At 40.3% G+C, this 25,069-nt stretch overlaps 1 protein-coding gene across 15 annotated transcripts in view; it reads left to right on the top strand.

Moving 5' to 3' along the window:
• The window catches only part of TENM3 (teneurin transmembrane protein 3), a 1,293,822-nt gene that overhangs the window by 1,254,029 nt on the left and 14,724 nt on the right, over window positions 1–25,069 (top strand). For all 15 annotated transcript variants that reach the window (XM_063156143.1, XM_063156142.1, XM_063156144.1 and 12 more), the window contains 5 exons: window positions 1,196–1,428; window positions 2,019–2,173; window positions 3,032–3,906; window positions 20,724–20,899; window positions 21,587–21,822. In XM_063156143.1, coding sequence (XP_063012213.1) covers window positions 1,196–1,428; window positions 2,019–2,173; window positions 3,032–3,906; window positions 20,724–20,899; window positions 21,587–21,822 — 1,675 coding nt within the window. The remainder of the gene's footprint in view (window positions 1–1,195; window positions 1,429–2,018; window positions 2,174–3,031; window positions 3,907–20,723; window positions 20,900–21,586; window positions 21,823–25,069) is intronic.

Raw genomic sequence — 25,069 nt, 5'->3', positions numbered from 1 at the left:
CTAAAAGACATAATTTGTTCACAAGTTGTTCCTGTTGGTCTCTGTTGCATTTTCCAAGTGGCAGTACATAAAAATGTGTTACATTAGCACAGTTACGTATTTACCAAACGTGAAGTGTAGCATTCTGTGAACAGATGTTTGGCTACCACCAGACTGGTAGATCTGTTTAAGCAGCACTTTTGCAAACATCAGAAGTGACTGTTCTGACACTCTGTTTCAATCCATGAGGGGAGCATCTGAAATTACCTCATGTATTTACATGACCTTATTTCTGCTCTTCATGCCATAAATTAGGTCAGGAATCCCAACTGCAGTGGGTTAAGTTTCTACATCATAATATATCAACACAAAAGGTAATCTCCAGGGCTGTTTTTTTCAGCAGCAGGGAAGAAAAGACAGTAATTCTCAATTATGTGGCACCAGAGGAGAGGCAAAATGTACGGTTCTGGGAAAATGGTTAGGAATATATATTTTCACTGTAATAAAGACTGTGCTGGCATAGTTAGCGGTTTTCTGCCAATGTGTACAGTTATTTGAAATATGACTCTGACTTAAGAAGAATGGAAAAGCTCTGCTTGGTCTCTAGTGGAAGAGATGACATTTCCTAATGTGTTAAATCATGCACATCACGCATTTGAAAGCAGTGGATTAAACAAATGCTTATGAATGATGTCTTATCTCTTTCCTGTGAACTCATCATTCAAATTCTGTCTTATCTGTTCATGAATTACATAAACCATGAACCCCAGCAGCCTTGTATAAATTATAATAAAACAGATAGGATAATACCAACAAAGTGTAAGTGAGGCCTGGGCTCCTGCTGCAAAATTTGGAACTACATCAAGGTTCCCAGAACTCTCAGACGGTTTTAACCTCCAGTATTTTGATTTGGCCTATTAGAGACACATTTGCAGTCTCTAATGAGAGAGCCTGAACTACCCTGAGAGCATTAAAGACAAAATGGACCATATTTCCTTAGAGGATTAATCTAGATGGGGCTGTCTGACACAGATGAGAAATGTGGGCCAAAACCATTTTGGGGCCATGACCTGTGCTACCTGTGCATGGAGCATCACCATTGACTTTAACTCTGTCTGCCTTACTGCACACTTGTAGGAACTAAACTGTTTTCTCCTTAATCCACTGTTAACTGCAATCAACTACAGCATATGCAATATGTTATTCCATTTTGCAGCAACAACCCAGCTCACAGATACTACCTGGCAACTGACCCCGTGACAGGAGATTTGTACGTTTCCGACACAAACACACGCAGGATTTACCGGCCCAAGTCGCTCACGGGTGCGAAAGACCTGACCAAAAATGTTGAGGTCGTAGGAGGAACGGGGGAGCAGTGCCTGCCCTTCGATGAGGCAAGGTGTGGTGATGGAGGCAAGGCGGTGGAGGCAACTCTCATGAGCCCTAAAGGTAAAAAGAGCTCTCCCTCTGTAACATTCAGAATAATACAGAAGTTTAGAGCTGGGGGCATGATTGTGTTTAGTTACGGAATTCAATAGTTGGCTCAAAAATTGGGAATTTGAGCAATTTTTTTACAAGTAGAAAGTGTATAGAGGAAAAGAGCTACAGGGGACTGATTTTTTTGAAATCAATTAGGGTTGATTTTTTAGGAAGTATTTGGCTTGAGTGGTTATTGAGCATTTTTAAACACTCAATAAGAGCATTTAGATTATGTGTTTGGCAGGCAGCAGTGAATATCTAAAATGAGCATTGCTTTTGGTTCCATTTATTCAATGTTTAAAGTTAACTTAAAATCTGGACCCTTCCAACACACAAAAGCGATTGAACAGCAAATGCAATCATCAGTAGTAGATTTCATGCTGAATACTGGTTTGTCATGCAAAATACATTAACAAGCTGTATTACTACCTACTGCCTGAGACCAGATTTTCTGCCTACAATTTCAACTGAATGCATGCTACCTATACCCTTAGTTGTGGATAATATGTTCACTGCTAGTACAACAAAAAAAACCCTAATTTTTATTTGCTTCACTGAAGGAATAGCAATAGACAAGAATGGGTTAATCTACTTCGTTGATGGGACCATGATCAGAAAAGTGGATCAGAATGGAATAATATCGACATTGCTTGGCTCCAATGACCTTACCTCAGCACGACCTCTAACCTGTGATACCAGCATGCACATCAGCCAGGTACTTTTCAGTTGCTGCTAATTTGCAAAGCTGAGCTGGTGATAGAAACTGAGATGCAGCTTTTGAGCCCCTTAAAATAAAAGTGGGTGGAGTGTGATGGATATTTAACAGCAGGTTTGGGGGAGAAAGCAACCACAGGTGTGAATTGCACTGTATTCTCTAAGCTATAAACAGTGCTGTATTCAATTTTTCTGCCCATAAAGTTCAGTTTGGTTTAGAACAGCAAAACTATCAGCAGGAAACATTAAGCCTGGTAGTAAATACTGGGAGAATGGCATATCTGTTAGAACTATCTTGGCATGTTGATGTTTTCTGAATTGCTGACATCCTTAGCCTACTAGAGTGAATGAAAGGATTTACACAAACCCCCTGTATTTTTCTATTTTTATTAAAAACTTGTGTAGGTACGAAGGGACATGTCAGTAGTAGTATGTTCCAAAAATGGAGTACAGTGTTTCATAATCTGGAAGGTAGTACGTTATTTTTGCTACTACAAGAAGATGAAAACTGTTGGCAAGTATTTAGACATCAATATCTGTCTCTGTAGTTCTTTATACATTTGTGATGCAGAAAAGTATTGCATCACAAATGTATAAAGTATTTATTGGAGGGGAAACTCAGCCTGTATTATAGTTGCAATGCAACTGGCTTTCTTTTCAGTAAAATGGATGCCTGAATATTGTTCCCCTTGCCTTCCTGAAAACTTTAGTTTGCTGAATGTATTCATGCAAGTTCTTCAGTTGTGATTGCTTACAGCAGATAGAAAATATCCTTACATCGGTATCTAAAACTGAAGGTTAATTAATTCATTTAATCTGCACTGGTTAGCTGTTTGACAAAACACTTCTATTTGTTTAGGTTCGTCTGGAGTGGCCTACAGATTTAGCCATCAACCCCATGGATAACTCCATTTACGTGTTGGATAACAACGTGGTCCTGCAGATCACGGAGAACCGCCAGGTGCGCATTGCCGCGGGGCGGCCGATGCACTGCCAGGTGCCGGGCGTGGAGTACGCGGCGGGCAAGCACGCCGTGCAGACCACGCTGGAGTCGGCCACCGCCATCGCCGTGTCCTACAGCGGCGTGCTCTACATCACAGAAACCGACGAGAAAAAGATAAACAGGATAAGGCAGGTCACAACCGACGGAGAGATCTCTTTAGTTGCTGGAATACCCTCGGAGTGTGATTGCAAAAATGATGTTAACTGTGACTGCTACCAAAATGGAGATGGCTATGCTAAAGATGCCAAACTCAACGCCCCTTCCTCCTTAGCTGTGTCTCCAGATGGCACCCTGTATATTGCTGACCTGGGAAACATTAGGATACGGGCTGTGTCAAAGAACAAACCCTTAATGAATTCAATGAACTTCTATGAAGTTGCTTCCCCAACCGACCAAGAGCTGTATATTTTTGATGTCAATGGTACCCACCAGTACACTGTGAGTTTAGTCACCGGGGACTACCTGTACAACTTCAGCTACAGCAATGACAATGACATTACTGCCGTGACGGACAGCAACGGGAACACCCTTCGGATCAGGCGGGATCCCAACCGAATGCCAGTCAGAGTGGTCTCTCCTGATAACCAGGTCATCTGGCTGACCATAGGCACCAATGGGTGTTTGAAAAGCATGACTGCACAAGGGCAGGAGCTGGTCTTATTTACCTACCATGGCAACAGTGGACTTCTGGCAACTAAAAGCGATGAGACTGGATGGACCACTTTTTTTGAGTAAGTACATTAAAAAAGGTCAGATGCCTTATAGTTTTATTGAGTTCTAAGGACCATTTGAAATGTTTCTGGGTGAAGTAACTGTAAAGTTGACCCTTGATAGCAAAAAGCACAGAAAGATACTTTTAATTTCCCATGCTGTCTTCCTCTGTCTTACTTGTCTGACTTCTTCTGAACATTGGGTCTGAATAATTTTGAATTCATTATTTTGAACTTCAGTTTTATATATTGAAATAATAGTGAGACAACATTTCACTCTTGTCAAGAAATTTGTAACTCAGACAACCATGGGTTTGTAGATTTGCATCAAAAACTAGATTTTCATCCCACTTGCTCATTAGATTGACATTCTTCTGCTGCAAATACTGACAAGAAATTTGTCTCTTTGCTGCTCAATTTTTTTTTTTTTTTTAAGCAAAAGCATTTCTGCATGTTCTTTTGCCCAAGAATAACATCTGGGTAGGTTGTAAAAGGTTGTGTTTCACTGACTGGAGGGTACACAGGAAGGGATCTCCTGGACAGCACAGCAGGCTTTCACACAGGTGAAACTAGTTGGAGGAAGCTGAGAAAAGAAATGTGTGCCATGGGGGAACTGTCATTCCTGTAGGAATAAACTGGAAACGCAGAAGCCACCAGCACTGTGTCATGTACAGGTGCTAGCACAACAGCAAGAGGTATTACTGGAACAGTAGGACTTGTAATTTTACCAACCTCAGGAAAAATCTTTTCAGTGAATTGCTTTAGCCTGTGTTACACTCATTAAGTCATCAATGCCTGTTCATAGCAGACAGATTAGCAAAGCGTTTTACAGAATCCTCAATTCTATTGACTAAGGAAGATCGTGACAATTTATAGATAAACTAGTGGAACCAGAGAATTCACATACAGGCTTTATCAGCAACTTCATCTCCAAATGATCTGAACTGCCAACTGAATACACTAAGCAAACATAACAAAAATGCAGCTTAAAACAGAAACCATTATTTCAGAAAAGGTCAATGTAAAATGAACACAGATTTTTTTCAGTTGTCTCTGCCAGCTGGAAAAAATATGTGTATTTTTAACTCACAGGAAAGACATGATGAGGTTGGGTAAGAAGGTATGGATGAAGGAGTGGAAGATGTAGTGTTAGTGTGATAAGTAAAACTGTTAAGAGGCCTCTAGTTGAACTATTCAGGATTACAAAGGGCATCATGAAAATTCAGTAAGTCCCTCTTCTTTTTATTTTCCCCTCTTCTTTTCTTGTATCTTTATGATGAAATGCAGTAGCAACTGCTGCCAAGGTCAGGGCTTAAAAAAAAGCTTTCAATTCAACACACATGATAAAGAAAATAAAGTGCCAGTGTCAGGCAGTGGCAGCAAAGCCAAACATCTGTGTTCTGAGATAACTTCATATTTCTGTCAGTGTACATTTGGCTGAGGCAGTGTGCAGGAGGACTCTGAGCACCTGTATCTACTCTCCAGCCTTTACAGATGCCCATCAGAGACACAAGAGCAGCAGGTGCTGCTTCACTGCATATTGTGTCCTGAAGAGGAGACAGGGCTAGGAATGCTGATCCCTGACAAAGACAGCAGGTGGGATGGTACTGCTGCCAGTTTTAAGGTATTCTTACAATAATCTGTAAATTGGCAGGGCTTTGGTAGCGGGCACCTTCCCAAAGCATTAGCACACATCTGTAATATTTAATTGTGCTTTGGTGCATCCGCTGGGGATCTTTTTAGGTCCTGCCAAGAGGACACAGAAGCACAGCAAGGGTACACAGAGGAATGAGAAAGTGTTTGATTGGCAGGGCGAGTGTTCTGTGGAGTTAGCCCTGTCCTGTATGCTGAGAGACTGAAGCAGAGCATTAGGTGGGCTGGGAGTAGCCATCCATTTCCACAGAGAGTAAAGTCAGTGTTGAACTGTGACAGACACAGCCACTTGTTTCCCATAGGCAAGATGGGCAAGGCAGTCAGTTTGGGGGACAGTGAAGTCCTGTACAGAAATGAAGGCATCTGCTGGGTACAGGAGGCACTTTTAATCATGCTGACATTCATACTGGCTAATTGAGGAGCTAGAGTTTTAATCAGGGCAGTAATTTCTCACCATGTTGGCTGTAGTTTCTGTGTAGCCTGCTGTGGTTTACTGCAGTAGCTGGTGGCTTCTGAATGTATCTTAATGGTGTCTGCCTGATCTCAGAAAAACTGGATATTATATTCACTATTCAGTGGGTGATGGGTCTGTCGTTTTTGTCATGGGGACAATTTAGGGTGCGGTGTGTCATGAAGCACACAGCTATTTCCTGACTCTGCAAATAGCCATCTTTCACACCTGATCTGCTTTCATGCAGACTTTCTGGTCTCAGTTAGGTTATGTCCAGCTGACTTACAGAGCGCCCAAAGGGCAGGCTATTCCCCTCAGTAACTATTAGGATTATTTGCAAGCTGCTGCTTATGCACTTCCTAAACAATTACCTCCAACCAATGTCTCGTTAGAATTCCCAAGCTGAAGTAATTATAGAGAAAGCTAGGCAATTTCACTCTCCCAAATTTGCAAGTGTATGAGGCTTTTGCAGAAGCAAAGATATTTATCACCTCCCTGTAGCCATGGTGAAGCAGTAATCTGTTTAATTGCAACAAGGAAGATTCAGATCAGACATTTGGAGGAACTTCACGGTGAAGATTTTGGAGCCCTGGAGCAGACAACAATGATAGTGACCCGATGCCCTTCACAGACTGTCTTTAAAAACAGATCAGACATCTTTCAGGACCAGTGCAGGAAGAACAGATCCTGCCCTGGGGTAGAGGTTGGACTGCATGACCTCTCAAGGTCCCTTCCAGTAATGTTTTCTGTGATGCTCTGTACAAGTTAAAACCAAAAATAAAAAATTGTACTGATTACGTAAAGCCACAGGGAATAAGGGGCAGGAGGAAGGCACTGTGTTACTTTTCTTGCCAAAACAGCATTCTTAAAAACATCCATCAGTCATCATAGCTGCTTGCTTCTTTTGAACATAAAATCCCCATGCACCAAATCTATGTCTGTATATTTCTCTTTTGAAGGAAAAAATAATCGTGAACACAAGTCTTTTGCCATTTTTTATTATAAGATCGAGTATAATTGTGACTTGTTGGCACTCATGATTTGTAACATTAAATCTGACAATGATGGACTTTGAGAGGTTTCTGCTACTATTGCCAAAAGAGATGGAGCCCGTGAATTATCACAGAAGAGATTGTGTGGGGGTGACATGATGTACAAGGGTGTCTCTCTCTCAGCTTCTGCATATTCATGTTTGTGGGTAGTATGGGCTAAAACATTTCCACGTGAAATGTTTTCTGTTGAAAAAATGAAGCCTTGTTAAAATGGAAAGGTATCCCTCAAACATCGAGTGAGGAATAAGAAATTCTGAAAATAAATAATTGTGGCTTCATAGCACAATATTTCAACTTCATTGCTGAATGCATTTTCTTTTAATATCACAGTTAATTTATGTATTTTATTTACTGTGTTACTCAAATTTTCAAAATATTTTGAGAAAAGGTTAGAATTTCTATTCCATGGCGAATCCAGACTTTCTTCCCACTCACAGCTAAAAATGTTCAGCTGTTTGAATGTCCAATGGACCAGAAATGCCTTTTATCAACTAGTTTGGAGTATAGCTGGGTTTTTTCACCTTTCAGTTGTCACAAATCTGTTTAAGTGGCTGAAGGAAAAATAGAGTGCATTTAGGAATAAAAAGTTCAGCCTTGGGAGCAACTCAGGAATAGCTTGGTTAACTATTCTTCTGTGCAAGTCTGGTTGTATAAGTGGAGCATGGATCCAAATAACATTTCAGCTGGGTTCTCAGTGGTTTGAAAGCAGGTTTATGAAAATGATTCAGTCTTTCTTTTTTCCTTTTCAGAACAAAGGGAAAATATTTGCAAAAACATTGCATCCCAAAAATTGGCAGTCACTGCTCTGGCACATACTAAAACATTTGGTCTTGTTTCTTTTCATGGCTTTTTTCCACAGTTTAAATCACACTAATATCAGATCCAGAAAAAAATTACTTTTTTTTTTTTTATTTTAGCCTGGACACTAATTAATCTATAGTTTATTTTTTTTAGTCTCTTCTTTCCCTGAAGAAGGGGAGGACTGACACACAATAAATGGTTTTTTACATTCTTTTTTGTTTTTACAGTGAATTTGTAACTACTAGCTTGAATTACTTAGGATATAATATAATCTGTTTTCTTTGTTTACAGACTTGGGGGATTTTTAATATCTTTATGGCAAAATGGACTTGTAAATTTCTGTTTTGCTAAGGGTTATAGTGTACTGATCAAAACTGACACCTTAAATTTCAGGAATGTGTACTTTTCTCAAAGCGCACTGTTGCTCAAATTCATAATAACTGTTACCTGTTTTCAGAGGTCCAAAAACTTGCTGAATAAAAATGATGTTAAGAGAGCATTTACAGAAATGATTGAAAATGCATGCATACTAAAAGAAAACCAATGGAGCCATATCAGGCTAAAAGTTGCCCAGATTAGGTTTTATAATGAAATTATAGTATCAAACAAGGTATAAAAGTAATCAGCCTAATCAAATTCTCTTACACAATTCTGAGATATCTGAGCTGGAAAATATTAACTGTAACTGCATATTATGTATGCATAATGTGAACATTTAAACAGCTAAATCTTAAAAGTTAAACTAATTATCTGCATATTAGCATTTTGGAAGTGACACTTCCTAGCTAGCCTATATGGCATTATTTCTATGCAGCAGTTTCCATTGTGACTTTACATACAGAAAGCTAAGCCAGGTGCTGACAGAAATACAAAAAGAGCATTTTCTCTTGACCCAGGTTTTGAAATGCAGAAGCAAACGCCCCAGAAGCCCTGCAGGTGCCCCTGTGCAGTGGCTGCTCTGTGCCCCTCGGCTTGTGTGGGGAGCTGGCAGAGGCTGCTGTGGCAGGGACAGGGCTGCGGTCTGTGCGCCGCGGGAGCGCCGGCACCGTGCCCGTCTGGCACAGACACGGAGTCCTTCCCTTCAGCTGCTCGGGGACAGGCCCTGCTCAGCCCAGTGCTGGGTGCCTGGCATCTGGCCCTCTGTCCTGGCTGCTTCTGCAGGCTCCTCTCTAAAAATACAGCTGCTCCTTCCCTCTCAAGCTCTTCTGGAAGGTCCAGGTTGGTTGTGCTCCTTAGACATGAAGTAATCCCAGCAGCCACTGTTCCTTGTCTCTTTTCAGCTTTCTCATATTTTTCCTCCTCTTCTTTTAGAAGCAGTGTCAGCAGGCAGAGATCTGTTCCAGACTAAGATGGGTCCTCCTCTCTGGAAATCCACTGCCTTTCTTCCATTATTCCATTTTGCTCTCCAGACCTCCTGTGGGATCTCAGCACCTCAGGATGGAGGTGCAGAGTGGCCGAGACCACCCTTGGGGGGCTCGGGAGTCCTGGAATGTTGCCAGAAGTGTCTGGTGGCTGGACTTTGATCCTACACGGGAGATGACACCTGTATGAGGATGGGAGGATGTCACTGGGTGAATGGTGAAGGGATAAGTTAATTAGAGTGTAAAACACAGGGTTTAGGATTTCTGTACAGGGGGGTCTAAAGAAGTAAGATGGAGGAATTGGGGCGTGTCCTGTCCTCCTTCTTCTTCTTGGCCTCCATCTTCTGTGGTGATGTTGGCACTTTGGGATTGGTTATTACTAAAAGTGCACTGGTTAATAAGGGTAGAAGGTATTGGGGAAAAATGATAAATATTGTATACGTAATTTTGAGTATAAAGATAGGTGACCGCCCCAGGGGCTCGCAGTGTGCTCATGGCTGGCTTGCTGTGCAGACCTCTGTTGGGCTGAAAGAAAATCTTTTAGATAAACAATTAATAAACACTGAAGGCCGAGAAAAGATCTGAAGTCTCTTCTCGTCCTTTGGAGCGCGGGCTGTCCAAGGCCGCCCTGGGCCTTTCCAGGCCACCTGAACAGCCGAGAAACCGACAACCTCCTACTACGTTTCCTTACTTTCTTACCTTGTATCTTGCTCCTTTCCACATCTCCCATTATTTCCCGAAGGTGTGTTTGACTTTCCTGCTTTTTCCTTCCCAGCAGTGAATTTCTTTGCAGTCTCCTGTTGTATCTCTTGACAGTCCATCCAATGTCTCCCCTGACACTTTATGCCCTGAGCTCATTTGTCTTCTCCTTCCCCTCCTCTCCCTCCCACTCAATCCTTGTCTTCAAGGCAACGGGAAGCAAAAAGAGTGACATTAGCAAGCAGAGTTCTTACAAGTTTACTTTGCTCCCACAGTTAAATTAACGAGCTTTCCAGCTATTTTGGAAAGGTGGTGAAATCATGCAGAATGTGAAATCCTTACAGTAATTTATGGACTCTAGAGAATCGCAAGCAAAAATCTCTTTTCACTGTACGCTGCAGAGTTTGCATATTATGCTTTTATTAGCAATGCATTCAGTGCTGTGGTTTCCCAAAAACTCTGTGATACAGAGTCAGATATTGCCTCTGGCTTGGACTTGTTTAGTTTCCCCAAGTACCAGGCACATCATCTGTAACTGTCAACAGTTGGCAACAGAGAACAGAGTGTTTTGCAGTTTTTCTTTTGCTTCATCTTAATACATTGCCTGTGGAGTCTGACTTGGAAATAGTGAAATTTGGCTATGGAAAAGTCTATGGAACTTATGCTGAAATGCAAGTATTTGATTTGATCAGATTAAAATTATACCCTAATAGTAGTGTCAGCTCACTTGCACTTCTACTGTATATTAAGAGGTTCAAAATTTTCATAATTACTATTTCTGTACCATTTCAAGTAACATTTGTGAGGGGTTATTCTCCTGTAATATTTGTGTTTCTATTTGTGTTCATTTTTCTATCCTATTTATACTTCAGTACTATGAGTATCTAAAAATGCCTAGGGTTCTTGTTACTTTCAGTTTTGGGGCTTTCATTCTAATTTGATTCTGCTTTCTTAGAAATACCAGAACTTCGTACAAAATTGTAATCTGGAATTTTTTAATCACTACTAAACAACACTGTCTGAATGTCCTTGGTATCATAGTGCTTTTTAGGTATTTTTATCATTTTACTATCAACAACCTTTGGTACCTTCTGCTTTTACTGCTGCTGCTTCTTCATCGGTGTAAAATATAGTGGCTATAAAATAATTAACCATATTCATTCAAGCACTTTTTTTTAGCCAGTTATCATGTTCTTGCATTGACTTTTATGGAATCACATGAGCCCTTGATTGCAAACTGTGACATACAAGTGCAGTGTCTTTAATCTTCCCATACTATATGTACTCAAGCAACAAAAAACATATTCTCTTCATCCTTAATTGCTTTCAAACTGTCTTTTTGGGAATATTTTTGAGATGGCCAGTCCTTGCATAAGTGCCTCTGTATCCACATTGCCTGGCACAATGCAGCATGCAATACAGATATTTCTCTCTTACAGCATATTTGTTTCTCCTCCTCTCAATAAGACACAAATTTAAGATCTAGTAGCCATAACCCTCTCTCACATCTTCAGTAGGCCCATGGAGGCAAGGCTGGCCAGAAGGCAGTTAAAACTCTTCCTCTCTATTCAAACAAGCTAAGTATGCCCCCTACCCAAAGAGAACTTGTAGGGAAAAATATCAACCTGACATATTTAATTTGGGTTGTTTTTTTTTTTTAACTTTACACTGAATACATCAGCACTACACAAGGATGTAACTGTTTCATGCAACATGCAGTTTCTGAGAGGAACTCAGTGATGGCTGTGCTTGCTGACAGGACTTACCATGTTTCTTCTTAAGACAAATCATTCAATACATTTTTTTAATTTCTATATTCAACTTTAAAGAATAGAGGTTATGTCTCACAGTTTTCTAAATCAGAATTGTAACTCAGCTTTATAGTAGCTGTCATAATACAACATTATATTATTTAGTCTTATAAGACTTGTGCTAACATGGGAGAGAAACTTGCTGTTTCAAACTCATCCTGCTTAATAAAAAACAGCCATGGTATGAATAACCCATTAATATACAACATCAGATACGGATGTGGCACTTTTTAGAGAACTGCAGTTTGTCCCCAGATTGCACTGATAGCAGTAGTATGTCTCATCTAATAGATCTTCACCCATTTCTTCATTCTTGAATGCTACTGTTTCTTCTCCTTAGAACTAGGCTCCATAATAAAAGCAGACCTGAGAAGCCATTGAATAGATAATAATATCAACATCAGAATGCTGAAGACACATAGCAATATTATTACATGTTACATGTATGAAAAAGAAAGAATTGCTTTGATTTCTGTCCAGAAAGTCAGCATGTGATGTCTCTGGTTTAAGAGAGCACTTAGAAGTAAGGATAGTGCTGCAAAATAAGCAGTTCTGTTTGTATTAATGAAATAAATGTCCTGCACTGTCAACCCAGTCAGCTCTGTCCAGGCTCCCAAAAGTATCTGTCTCACTTCTGGTTTATGAAGGACTCCACAATACCGTTTGTTTAGTTATTGACATGTTAATGATCTTGTTCCATGGTAGTTTTCTTTGTCCAACAGAAGTGAGGGAGGCTAGAGTCAAGCCAGCTCACCCTCCTTGACACTCACTAGGCAGGGAGCCTGGTGTGGTGGGGGTGGAAGGACAGCTCAGGACCCATGTGAGAAGGTTAATCTCTGTTTTCAGTCATGCTGTATTCAAACATATCCTCAAGCCCCATCAAGGGATTTGGTCTTCCTTGCTGTCCCAGTGAGGCCAGACCGATCAGCTCTCTAAAAAGCCTACAAGGGACATGCATTTTAAAGCCTTACCTTTGGAGGTCGCCCCCAAGAAGGAAAAGTTCTCACTTCTGAAGCCTGCATTAATTGCATGTGATTTGTACTCCCAAGGAATAAGGTTGTTACTCTAAATTAACCACAGAACCTGAATCTAAAAATTATTGTTTACTATCTTGGTATTCCACTGCCCTAAAAAAAAAAGAAAATACACCCATCTAATTTCGTTTTCCCATTGCTAAATTTGCTTTTCAAACATAATGTAATTTAATAAGTTGATTTGTCCACTTTTTGTGACTCTGTAAAAACAGCTTTGTTGAGTTTTTACCTTTCAAAATAAAAATTAGATTAAATTAAATCCCCACCCTACCATCAAATAAGAATTACGGGGGGAAAGCAGCATTACAGCTTATTCTGTGAACAAAATGTCTGGCCAATCAGACCAGCCTTATGTCCTTTTTTCACTAAAGGCCTGTACACTCAGCTCTGACAGTGTAAGCAGACCTTACAGCAAGGAACAATATGTCACACAAAGTATATTTACACCAACATTTCTCTTAGTTGAAAGGCCATACTCTGGTATTTATATCCACAAGGCACACAGTTTATTTGTGCACTAATAGATGAGCTAAAAAGCGGGGGAGGTGACACACAGACAAGGCAGCAGCCCCGAGGAGCCCTGAGGTTAGGGAAGCTGCCCGCTGGCACACCCTAGCAAACTCAGAATCCTTCCTCTGTGCATCCCACAGGGCTCAGGGACAGTGAATTCCCATTACAGGGAAGTTGAAAAGTGAGAGATGAGTGTTGAGGTCTTGTAGTTAACAGCCTAGCTGCTGTATTTAGTCTCATCTTCATAAGAACGAGCCCCCTTGAATTGCTCCTGAATTGGCTGCACTCAGTTCAAAACTTGTGAGCTGCTGAGGCACAGCCCCAGCCCTGGGAAGCTGCTTCATCCCTGCCAGGGCCTCTCATGTAAGCCACACTGCCTGCCCCCCACTGCTCCCAGTGCACCCCTTGCCCAGGCACACACTCCAGAGCTGTTCCTCCTCCTCTTCAGAAAGCTGTGGCTTCATTAATGCTGCTCATTTGTGTGAGTTTGTGTGCATGTAGGTAGGGTGCATGCCAGATTTGAGTTGTGAGAGACTCCTCTGTTTTGTGGCTCCTTATGAGAATATACATGGCAGCAGTCAGGGCAGCGTGGAGGACTGCTGTACCATACAGCAGTGAGTGAGAAGTTTAGCAGTATTCTGGCAAAAAGTAAAGCATCCCCAGCATGGTAAATTCATGTATTGCTTCTTTCTCCACAAAGCACCACTCCCCTAGAATACCTGGTGCCAAATACCTAGAAGTCATTTTGGATTGGGCTGTGAAAGTGGTCAATCTCACACGGCACAAGCACTGAACTGAAGCTTGTTTGTCTGGTCGTGCATTGAAGTGGAAAATGAGCATCAAAACCTTCTCTGTATGGAAGTGAATGAGCTATCATGGGAAAAGGTGTTGATTCATTCCTTTGAGCTCGCTTTCCAACAGACACATTTCCTGCAGTGATTCTCGTTCAGAGTGTGCCTGTTGTTTTGCAGATGAGTTATGGCTGTCAGGAAGGGCCTATTTAAGTGAATTGTTCACGTCTGGTGTGCTGAATGTCGGTTTACAAAAAAAGACTGAAAACTGTCCTTTTAACATTATGACAAAATAGACACAACAAATAAAAAGCCTCAAGAGCTGCAGTTATAACAGAAGAAGGTGAAAAGAGAAATTGCCAATCACTTTCCAGCTGAGGAAATCTCTTCATTAAACCTGGACTAAAAAATTCGTCCTGACCACGTTGCTAAGATAAAAGACCATTACCTGAATTATTTAACCACCTGTGCAAACAGTTTTATAAGATTTCCCCAGATGAAAACAGAGTGAAGGCCCTTTCCCTATGGAAAAGCCATCAGATGAAGGCACAGGAAAAGCTTGAGTTATCTGACAGTTGGCTGGACAGGGGGACAGATAAATGTAGCTGATACTAAGAGTTTTAATGACCTTGTAACTTCTTTGGTTTTGTGAGTTTGCATTTTTTGCCCAAATTCCATTAAAAAACAAGTAGGCATATAAATTTCTGTCCAGAATTGGGAATCTGGCTGTAGTTAAATTTAACTTTTTCCTAGAATCATTCCAATTTTCTGTAATTCCTGTTTATCTACTTTTTTCTCAGAGCTAGGCACAACAGAAGGGAAAAGGAAAATAAATAAAAAGGGACAGGTGAAAGGAAAAGGGAGAGGGAGAGGGGAAAGGAATAATGGAGGAAAGAAAAGGAAAAGAAAGGAAAATATTATTTTCATATATTTAGAATTCTGTAAAATTGGAAAGAATGTTGATTTTTTTCATAAAATCATATAATATTCTGAGTTGGAAGGGACTCACAAGGATCATCAATGTCCAGCTCCCAGGCCTGGCCCTGCACAGAACAGCCCCAAGAGTCACACCATGTGTCTGAGAGTGTTGTGCAAACAATTCCTTGATTCTGTCAGGCTTGGTGCTGTGATCACTTCCCTGGGGAGCCTGTTCCAGGGCCTGACCATCATCTAGATGAAGAACCTTTTCCAATATAAACCATATCCAACATAAACCTCCTCTGACACAGCTTCATGCCATTCCCTTGGGTCCCCATCATGGTCACCACAGAGAAGAGATTGGTCCCTGACCCTGCACTTTCCCTCACAAAGATGTTGAAGCCCACAGTGAGGTCTCCCCTCAGCCTCCCCTTCTCCAGGATGAACAGACCAAGTGCCCTCAGCTGCTTCTCATGCAGCTTCCCCTCAAGGCCCTTCTCCACCCTCTGGCCCTCCCTTGGATGCTCTCTTTATCTCATTTTTATATTGTGGCACCCAAACTGCCCCAGCACTCGAGGTGAGGCTGCCCCAGTGCAGAGCAGAGCAGGACAATCCCTCCCTTGTCTGGCTGGCCATGCTGGGCCTGCTGTACTCTAGGACAGGGCTGACCCTCCTGGCTGCATTTTTTCTCATGTTAATAATATTCCAGATAAGAAAAAAAGGAAAATGCTATCACTTCTTAGATAACGATAAAATAAAATTTTAAAACTCCACTTGTCATAATTTACAGACTACTAATATATATCAAATTGTCATTTGCTTTCTTCTTATTAAGCAAAACAAAATATTTGGAAGACTTACCACGTATTCTTTATTGTTTGGGTTTTTTGGGGTTTTTTGTAATTGTTATATCTCCAAGGGAAGTCATAGTTTAATATTTCAGGTTTCCCAATATAATTGTAGTGTGAATTCACAAGCAAGATGCTAAACCTTTTAAGATACAAATTTATTTTGTGGAAATAAAGGAATATGTGCAGGTTATATTTGAGTAGTTATGGATCCACTGAAGTGTCTCTTTCAATCAGACTAAATAAGAAATGCAAAAAAAAAAAAAAAAGAGCAATCATTTCTGTCCGTGCATCTTCAGATTCTTCAGATTATTTTCACCTTTTTCATTCTTAGGCTCGTTCAGTCTCTCTTCAGACATATCAAAAGCAAAAATGCATATCAAAATGAGGAAAGCAATGTACAAATTGAGAAAAGGAAAAAAATTCAAAATTCATTACATTCAAGTTGAAAGTTTCTTTCTTTCTACAACCCACATAATGGTTAAAGATGGCCAAAACTAGAGCTTCCAGTAACTTACCATGCCCAATTTTAAACCAGTAGGGGACAGGAAAGCTCCCTACAGGTGAAGAAATGCTAATGAAAGTGATGACATATTAACTGTGGGCTTCTTTCCTTTTGATTGGCAAAGTAACCATTTTGGGTACTGCTTGAGAGAAGGAGCTACTAGAGTGGCATTTCTTTACCATCATTTTCCAACTTTGAATTCGCTTTCATTTGGGAGGGACTAAACCTGAGTGTGCTACGGAGGCTGAATACAAGTGAAAGAATGTATTTGGAAACCAAAATTCTGTCATGTTAAAGACAACACTCTTCTATGTAAATGCAGCTTAAATGGCCTTGACAAGCCAAGGGAGACATTTCATTGCCAGGTTAGGACAGATTTTTCAGCATGTTGTCAGCATGGTATGCACCTAAAAAAACAACACATTGCACTCCTGAATGTCAACCTTGAACCTTCTGTTCTCACCTGCCAAGAAGCAGCACTCAGGTATAAAAGGCTTCCCATTAATAGTTTGAAATAAGTAGGGTAATGTTCCATAAATTTTTTAGCCACTCTTGGTAATCTGAGATGCAGAGAAAATACCTAATGTGAGTTGAGTGAAAGTATAACAGTACTTTTCGACTGTCAAAATTATACATGTCTATATTATGAAATGTATTCATGCTTCATTTCTCTATTGCAGTATCCCAACTAATAGTATAATCTGTAACCAGTCTTAAATACTTAATATGCATTTGGACTGCATGTCTTGTTATCTGAAATGTGCTGGAACTGGTGTGCCTTGCTCTTCAACCTGACATGTTTACAACAAAAAAAAAAATCACAGAATTTATTTTGTTGAGGGATCGTGCTGCAGAAGTCTGGAGAAAAACACTATCAGTCATAAATTAGCAATTGGCTTTAGGTTCAGCCTTTACTATACACTTTATTTCTACAGCTCCCTGTTCTACATTGAAATAAATTCTGATATAAAACATTAATAAAGCTCTGCATTTGGGGTTGAGCTAAATGTGCTACAGAGTAAGATAAAATACACTTGAGAAACAAGTCAAAAATAAAGAAAGTAGGACATTTCCATCTGTGGCAAGGCTTACCAGGAAGTTATTACTGCAAAGAGAAGTGTCCTACATAGCCTAGAACAGAAAATGGTCTGGGAAGGCATGTAATTAAAACTGAAGGAGATGAGCAATGGAAGAGAGACTTCCAGCAGGTGAAGAGCAAAAGGTCGAGAATCTGGGAAGCTGATAATCATTATCTCTGAGAAATTCTCACTGCTGAAGTGGAAAACTATCTGGCAGTGGCAGCTCATCCTAAGGAAGAAAAAGGATTTGATCTAAGGGGAGCTTCAGCTAGCAGTGGTGGCAGCTGCCCCCACTGCTGCCTTCAGAGTTATTGACCAAATATGAAGATTGTTGCGTTAATGCCAACAGAAGTGAGCTGAGCGGATTAATGCCCTCAAGGTCACGTCCAAGGAGCAAGTTTCTGGTTTAGATTCTTGAAAAGTTTCTGTGAGACTCACTCTTCAGGAATTGAAGAGGTTGGTGGAACGGCTTTGCTGTGGAGCCTGGCAAAGGAGAAAGATCAGAGGGCTCCATGGTAACACATGTGCCTGAGCTTGTGTTTGGATGAAAAGATCAAAGAGGCTGTGAAATACCAAATATAGGCACTCACCCTCTAGACTTCAGATCTCATTCCTTCTAGGGCAATTTCAATATTAGAACACTAGGCAGATAAAAAGGAATCGCTCAGTCTAAAACTGACAATCTTGGATGAATAAATTCACCTTGGCAGCAGAATGCAAGGATATTTGAATGTAATAAGAAAAATGGCCTCAGAATGCCCAGAGGTGTGAGTGATGTTACTATGCTGTGCATTGATAAGGCTTTGATTGTGGGCAAGAAGATAGCAAGTATAAAGTAAGTTTAGTATTCGATGTACAGTGAACAAAATGAAGGACACACATAGCAATCTGTCACCAAATGGAATATGTAATGAATTGTAGAAAGGCCTATTTCCCCTTTTTCTTTTTGTTCCTGGCTATAAAAGTGTGAGAAATCCTATTCTTACCTTTCACATCTCAGTCACATTTTCTTCTTGCACTAGGATGCCTGAACCAAGCAATCATGGCTTTTAAGATTCTTTCAGCTTTTAAGTCGTGTTTTTAAGAACATTAATGTGTAACATGATTTCTTCCTGGTCTTTGAACTCTCCCCCACTGTAACATTAACTGCTTATCTCAGGCTCATGATGTGCCTTCCCATATTTGTGGAATATGAGACCAGTTCAAGAACTACAGGCACAGTCAAAAAATAATAATGTGGAAGCAAGAATGCATAAAAGAAGGATAGCACAGTTCAGTGCTGCATACTGCACTAAAGCCACACACTGTGCTGAATACTACTGATGTGTAGCATTTCCCAGCTCAGGTGGTATACTGAGAAATATGGTAATTAGTTTCTCACAGATACTGTGATTAAAAGGGCAAAAAGTTCTTCCAGGGAAATCTCACCATCTGTGGCTTTAGTAAGCATTGTATGAAATAAAGACCAGTACCGGACTACTGTAATCAAAGGATAGAATTAATTCCCAACAAAGTAATTTGGAATCATTTTCAAACATAAAGCAGAAAATAGAAAAGGACACTAATTGGACAATATATGTTCCCCAGGGAGTTGGAAAGGGAAGTTGTGCATGAAAATAAAATAAGTTCTTGGAACTGAGGCATGAGACTGAAGGTCATGAATAGGCTAGCAGTCACATTCATGCACAAGGAACTTAAGTATGTTTGTTTTGGTCTCCTGCATAAATGGAATATCTCAGCTTGCCAAGTCCAGTATGTGAAAAAGAACCACAATTAGGGACAGAAACACACTGGAAGAAACCCCATTATCTTGAAACGTACTTAACTTCAAAAAATAAGTTTTCTCACTTGACTTCCCTGGCTTTTGCAGTATGGTTTCTGATTTTTAAACATTCTTTTCTCTTGCCTGTTGCTAAGTGAAAGTCTTACATAAACAAAAGGAAATCAACTGTGCTAAAAGGATGGAAATGACTGTATGCAAAAAGCTGTCAAATCTACAGAGTAAGCAAACTGGAAGAAAGCTTTTCTTAAGTTAATCCTTTCAGTTACAGCAATGCTGTGCAGTACTCATGCTGTTCAGAGAAAGGTAGTGTTGTGGGTTACAGCTGTTAGGATTAATTCTCTCATTTTAAGAAAAAGAGTTTGTGTGGCCTCAGTGATATGCTTGGGGCTTTTGGGGGGCTTTTCTTGGTTTTGCTTTTCTGTTCCAGTAGGAGCAATTTTGATGATAAATATCAGCATGAAATGTCTAGCACACTGTGAGGACCTGCAGGGTCATGTTCTAGTTACTTTAAGAGACTAAGGCATTGTTCAGCTTCCCCCTACATGGTCACAGGAGAGGGATGGAAAACTGAGAGCAAACAGGTCATAAGTGGGCATGAAATCCTCCTTCGGATGCTTTTTTCTCTCTGTTGCAGCTATGGGCAGGCTATCCTTCAAAACAAGGAGCTTCAGCTGAACACCTAGGCTGACAAATCAGGACTCTACCACTGGAAGAGCTAATCTTAAAGACAAGCTTTATGACCAGAAGCTCACACAGTGCTTTACTTCTCCCTATACTGTGACCAAAATGCATGTTTGGATTTGGATTTGTAAGCATGGTCTCTGGTCATGTACCAAGATCTACTTCAATTACAGAAATTCTGTCTACCTATTCATGTTAAATGGATATATAGCTGTTGGTTTAAATAAATGTCAGTAGACACAGAAAAAAAAAAAATCTCATGGTTTGTGTCACAATTCTCAATCAGTTCACAAGTAGTTAACAGTTCGAGATGCTAGCTGTTCTGGTTTCCAGCTACAAGCAGCTTAAGTAGATTAAATATTACCCCAGACTCTGCTCATAGTAATACAAGGGACATTAAGCACTCAGGAGTACAGGTGTTCTGCATACCCATTGAATAGACACTCCTATTAAGATACCCTTATTTCAAAAATTTTGAGGATTCCTACAGTAACAGCAAAATCTACTCCAGTAAGAGGGAGTAAGTACAGAATGCTACAGAATTTAGTACCAATAAATATGCTTCCTTTGAAATGCTGAATTAGATGTGCAGCAGGATCTGGTCACACTTCAAAGAGTAATATGCAGAGCTGAAGATCCATCTGTTTGCTCTTGTTATCACCATTGAGGCTGCTGTATGTTAAGCAGTCTTTTGAGTACTTCAAAGCATGTTTGAAGTCTTTGCTATGCCTATCCCATGCACACATAAAAAAGCGAAAGTGCCTTAACAATATGAGTAGCTGGTGTTTTTGTTCATTTTAGTTGTAAGTGAAAACAATTTGTTCCTGCTATATATCATTTCTGGACCTTTATTTTTTTTAGCTATGATAGCGAGGGCCGTCTAACAAATGTTACATTCCCAACTGGAGTCGTCACTAACCTTCACGGGGAAATGGAAAGGGCCATTACAGTGGACATTGAGTCATCCAGCAGAGAGGAAGATGTCAGCATCACTTCCAACTTATCATCAATCGATTCTTTCTATACTATGGTTCAAGGTAAACAAAAGATTTCTCAGCAGATACTGGCCTGAAAATTGTTTTCTTCTGGTACAAGCAGCTCCAAATAGGAGTGAAGCTTTAGGGGCATCGTGTCTGGAGGAAGGGTTGATACACACACAGTTTTACACCTATACAGAAACAACTGTTCAGGAAAAGCAGTAGTATTGCAACAAAAGTAGCATTAAGTTTTCTAACCAAATCGATTTTGTAAGCAGCTATGGGAAGTAGAATACTTACTTTATATTAAAAAGGAATCTTGGAAAGAAGAGATGAATTGAAAGGGAAATAGGTACAGAAATAGTATGAAGTGATATTTTAGCTTAAAAGCAACTTGTAATATCCCAGCCACCACGTACTTGCAAAAGTGAATAGTCATAGTATGCTTAGGATTAGGCCAAAAATGCCTAATGAAACAGCAGAGAATGTGTTTTGTGCCAGTCCAAAGAACATACTATCAGGATGAGACTTTCTTAAGTGTTTAAGAAACTTTGATGATAGGTCCTAAAGGCATTTTTTTTTTGCTTCTCTGGGATATACTTACTCTTAACAATCTCACCCTGTCTCTTTATTACCATTGGGTCAGTTACGTGCAGTCAAGATGCACATATTGCATAAAGTGTCCAGTACAAAGGCAGAGTCTTAACCCATGTAGGTAATCTGTAATTCTCCTTTTGGCCTTTTCAGATCAGTTAAGAAATAGCTACCAGATTGGTTATGATGGCTCACTGAGAATCCTGTACGCCAGTGGCCTGGACTCACACTACCAGACAGAGCCACACGTCTTGGCTGGCACTGCCAACCCAACCATGGCAAAGAGGAACATGACCCTGCCCGGGGAGAACGGGCAGAACCTGGTGGAGTGGCGGTTCCGGAAAGAGCAAGCGCAAGGAAAAGTCAACGTCTTTGGCCGAAAGCTTAGGGTAAGCACACAAGCATGAGCAGTATCCACTGCATTGTCATGAAGGAATGAGGAAATGTAAACACTTTCCTGTGGGCATTGCCATCCAGCACCCACAGAATATTCACTGTAGACAAGCTGACCGTAGATTGGGAAGTACTTGGTTTTATTACTTCATTTATTGGTTATTTTATTTATTAATTGCTGTTTTCTGTGTGTCATGGTTTAACCCCAGGCAGTAGCCAACCCCCACACAGCTGCTCACTCAGTCCCCCACCAGCAGCATCGGGGACAATTGGAACAGTAAAACCCAGAGAACTTGTGAGTTGAAATAAAGATAGTTTAATAGGGAAAGCAAAAGCCACACACACAAACAAAGCCAAAGAAAGAATGAATTCACTGCTTCCCGTGGGCAGGCAGGTGTTCAGCCATCCCCAGGAGAGCAGGGCCCCATCACATGTAACTGTGACTTGGGAGGACAAAGCCATCACCCCAAACATCCCCCCTGCACACACTGAGCAATTGGGGTCACCTGTCCTGGCTGTGTCTGCTCCCAGTGCCCCACACAGCCCCAGCCTGCTCTGCAGTGTGGCAGTACCCAAAGCAGAAAAGGCCTTGGCTCTGTGGAATCCCTGCCCAGCAAAAATGAAAACATTTCTAGGTTATCAACCCTGTGCTCAGCACAAATAAAAATATAGCCTTGTAGTAGCCTCTGTAAAGAAATACCCCAGCTAAAATCAGCACTCTGTGGAAGTAAAACTGTTGGGTTTAGCTTGGAATGGCTAAAAAGAATAATTTTCTGCTTTCCTTCACTGTTTTTTCTTTCTGGTACTGAATTCATGTAACTGATTCAGAATCCTGTTTAAATTACTCTGCCATAAGTTAGCATGATCCCTGGGTTTGTTTTTTTTTTTTTAATTTTAAATTTAAATTGTAGTAAGACAATTTTAATTTAAAAAATTATTTTAAAAAAGACTTATGGTAGAAAGGGTTTAACTGTATGTGCATGAGGATGGCATATTCCTCTAACATATGTCTTTACCACTTTGTTGGCATTCCTTCTTCCTATATAGTGAGTGAAATACAAGTAGGAAACAAACTATGATTTATGACAGCCATTTGGTAAAGACAACACAGATTAAGCATTTAAAATTATGTTGCCAGGAGACCATTTCAAGATCAAAGGTTTGACTTACTATTAGAAATGAACTCAGTTCTTTAAAATAAAGCCTAGGCAGTGCATCAAATGAAAGTAAGTAATTTCAGACCACTTGACTTCTTGCCATTTGAAGTCTTAAAATATTTTGTATCTTCCATTGGGACAAGAAGGGAGGAAATGTTGTTATGCAGGTTATATTCCTCTCTACTACTTTCTGTATAAGAGAAATGGGGTTTTTTCCAAGAAGGAAGAACAATTATGCACAGCAGCAGCTGCTTAAGAACAATATATTAGTAACAACCTGTGGCAGCTATCTTACATTGATAAGGAAGAGGAAAAGGAAGCCATAATTCTGAAGCTCATCCTTGTGGTTCTGGTTCTGGTTCTGGTTCTGGTTCTGGTTCATATGTCATTTTATACCACAGTGGTATAATACACCTGCCAAGTCATTTGTGAAAGAAGCCCAAGAGAGGTTTGGCAGTGATACAAATCACCACAAGCACAGTTCTCAGAAGTGACACTAAGTTTTGGCATTCAAGTGCAGTGGTGGTAACAGTTAAACAGAGAAGTAAAGTTGTCATGGGCAACTTTAACTTAGAAGAATTAAACCCCCCCCAAAAAAATAAAGCAAACACAAGGGATGGATTTAACAAGATGGGAGGGAAAATGAAAGATTACAGATTAGGATAAAATAATACTCATTACATAGAAAGGGGAGAAGTAGAGAATGAGCTAATAAGAGACAAATGCCTCAAAAAAAAAAAAAAAAGAAAGTGGTCAGCAATGAAAAAAAAATTAGAATGTTTTGTGAAATTTATTTACATGGAAAGATATTACCAAAATGTCAGTTGGGGATGGATGGGGGGATGTAGGAAAGCAGAAAAAGAAAACAAGAGAAAGAAGAACAGGAATAATTTATGGAGCTCATCATTTCTATGTACAGACAGATATGTCATCAACATTTTTCTGCAAAGAAGACAAATGTAGACAAGAAACAGTGACAAAATGTATTGCCAGTAAAAGTACCCATCTCTGTGACACTCACTGTGTTATACATTTGCAGTATCTAATGGTAAGAAGTACACTGTCAGTTAATATTAGTTCTACCCAGTACTAGTAATCTTTCTAAAGAAATTAATAAGGAATTATGTTGCCCTTCCTCAACAGTCTTCAGTCAATTTTGCTTTTGCTCTGACTTGGTTTGTAATTGTTCAATAAGCTAGTTCTTCTCTGGAGCTGTATGTTTGGTCTGTAAGCTGGCTGTGGGCAAAGGTGCTGCCAGTCCTCTGCATGAAAGAAAGAGCCTTTTTAGGGCCTTGGACTGAGGGTCTCAGATAAAGGAGCTGGCATGAACTCTGTCTCAAGGGATGCACCCAGAGCAGACAGGTAGCACAGACAAAGGAGCTCACAAGAGGAGTCTCCTCTTGAGACCTGACATACCCCAGGCTATGCAGAGGTCCCCAGTTTTCACATGACCTCTTGAATCTCTCTGGAAGTCACAGCAATATATTCCTCTAACAGAGGAATCAAAGACAGATTTCATACTTCTCACTGGAAAGATAAACAGGAATTAAAGTAGAGGAGAATAGATGGAGACATAAATTACTGAAACATATCAGGACAGTAGGTAAAGACTGTCAGAAGACTCAGTTTTGTGTCATTAAGTGTTTCTCCACTGGAAATTTCCTCAAGTACAGTTTTTATCATAATGAAATCCAGAGGTTTTAAATGTATCTGGAGTGTGGTTATCTTGGACCCAATAAAAACATTCAACTTTCCCTTAAAAGTATTTTTCTAGCAGAGATGTTATTAAGAAGCACTTTAGAGAAAGGCACTGCTTTAGCTGAGATGTGTTATTCCATCCCTACACTGCCCAATGAAACAAGCTATTTCACCAAAACTCACTGTTACTCTAATTGCCATCTCTGTTGTGGGATTAGGCAAGAACAGCCAAAATTTCACCAAAAGCTCACATTCCTGAATGCAAGAGCTCTGTCAGCAACGTCTGAAAGCAGGAAACTGGCTGGAAGAAGAAGTATTTCCTTTCCTTCCCCTCATATCCTGCCCTTACACAGACCTGACAGATGGGAAGTGAAAAGGCAAGGAATGT

The sequence above is a fragment of the Melospiza melodia genome, chromosome 5, assembly GCF_035770615.1.
Source record: "Melospiza melodia melodia isolate bMelMel2 chromosome 5, bMelMel2.pri, whole genome shotgun sequence".
Lineage (NCBI taxonomy): Eukaryota > Metazoa > Chordata > Aves > Passeriformes > Passerellidae > Melospiza > Melospiza melodia.
This window is presented reverse-complemented; position numbering and strand designations above follow the sequence as displayed.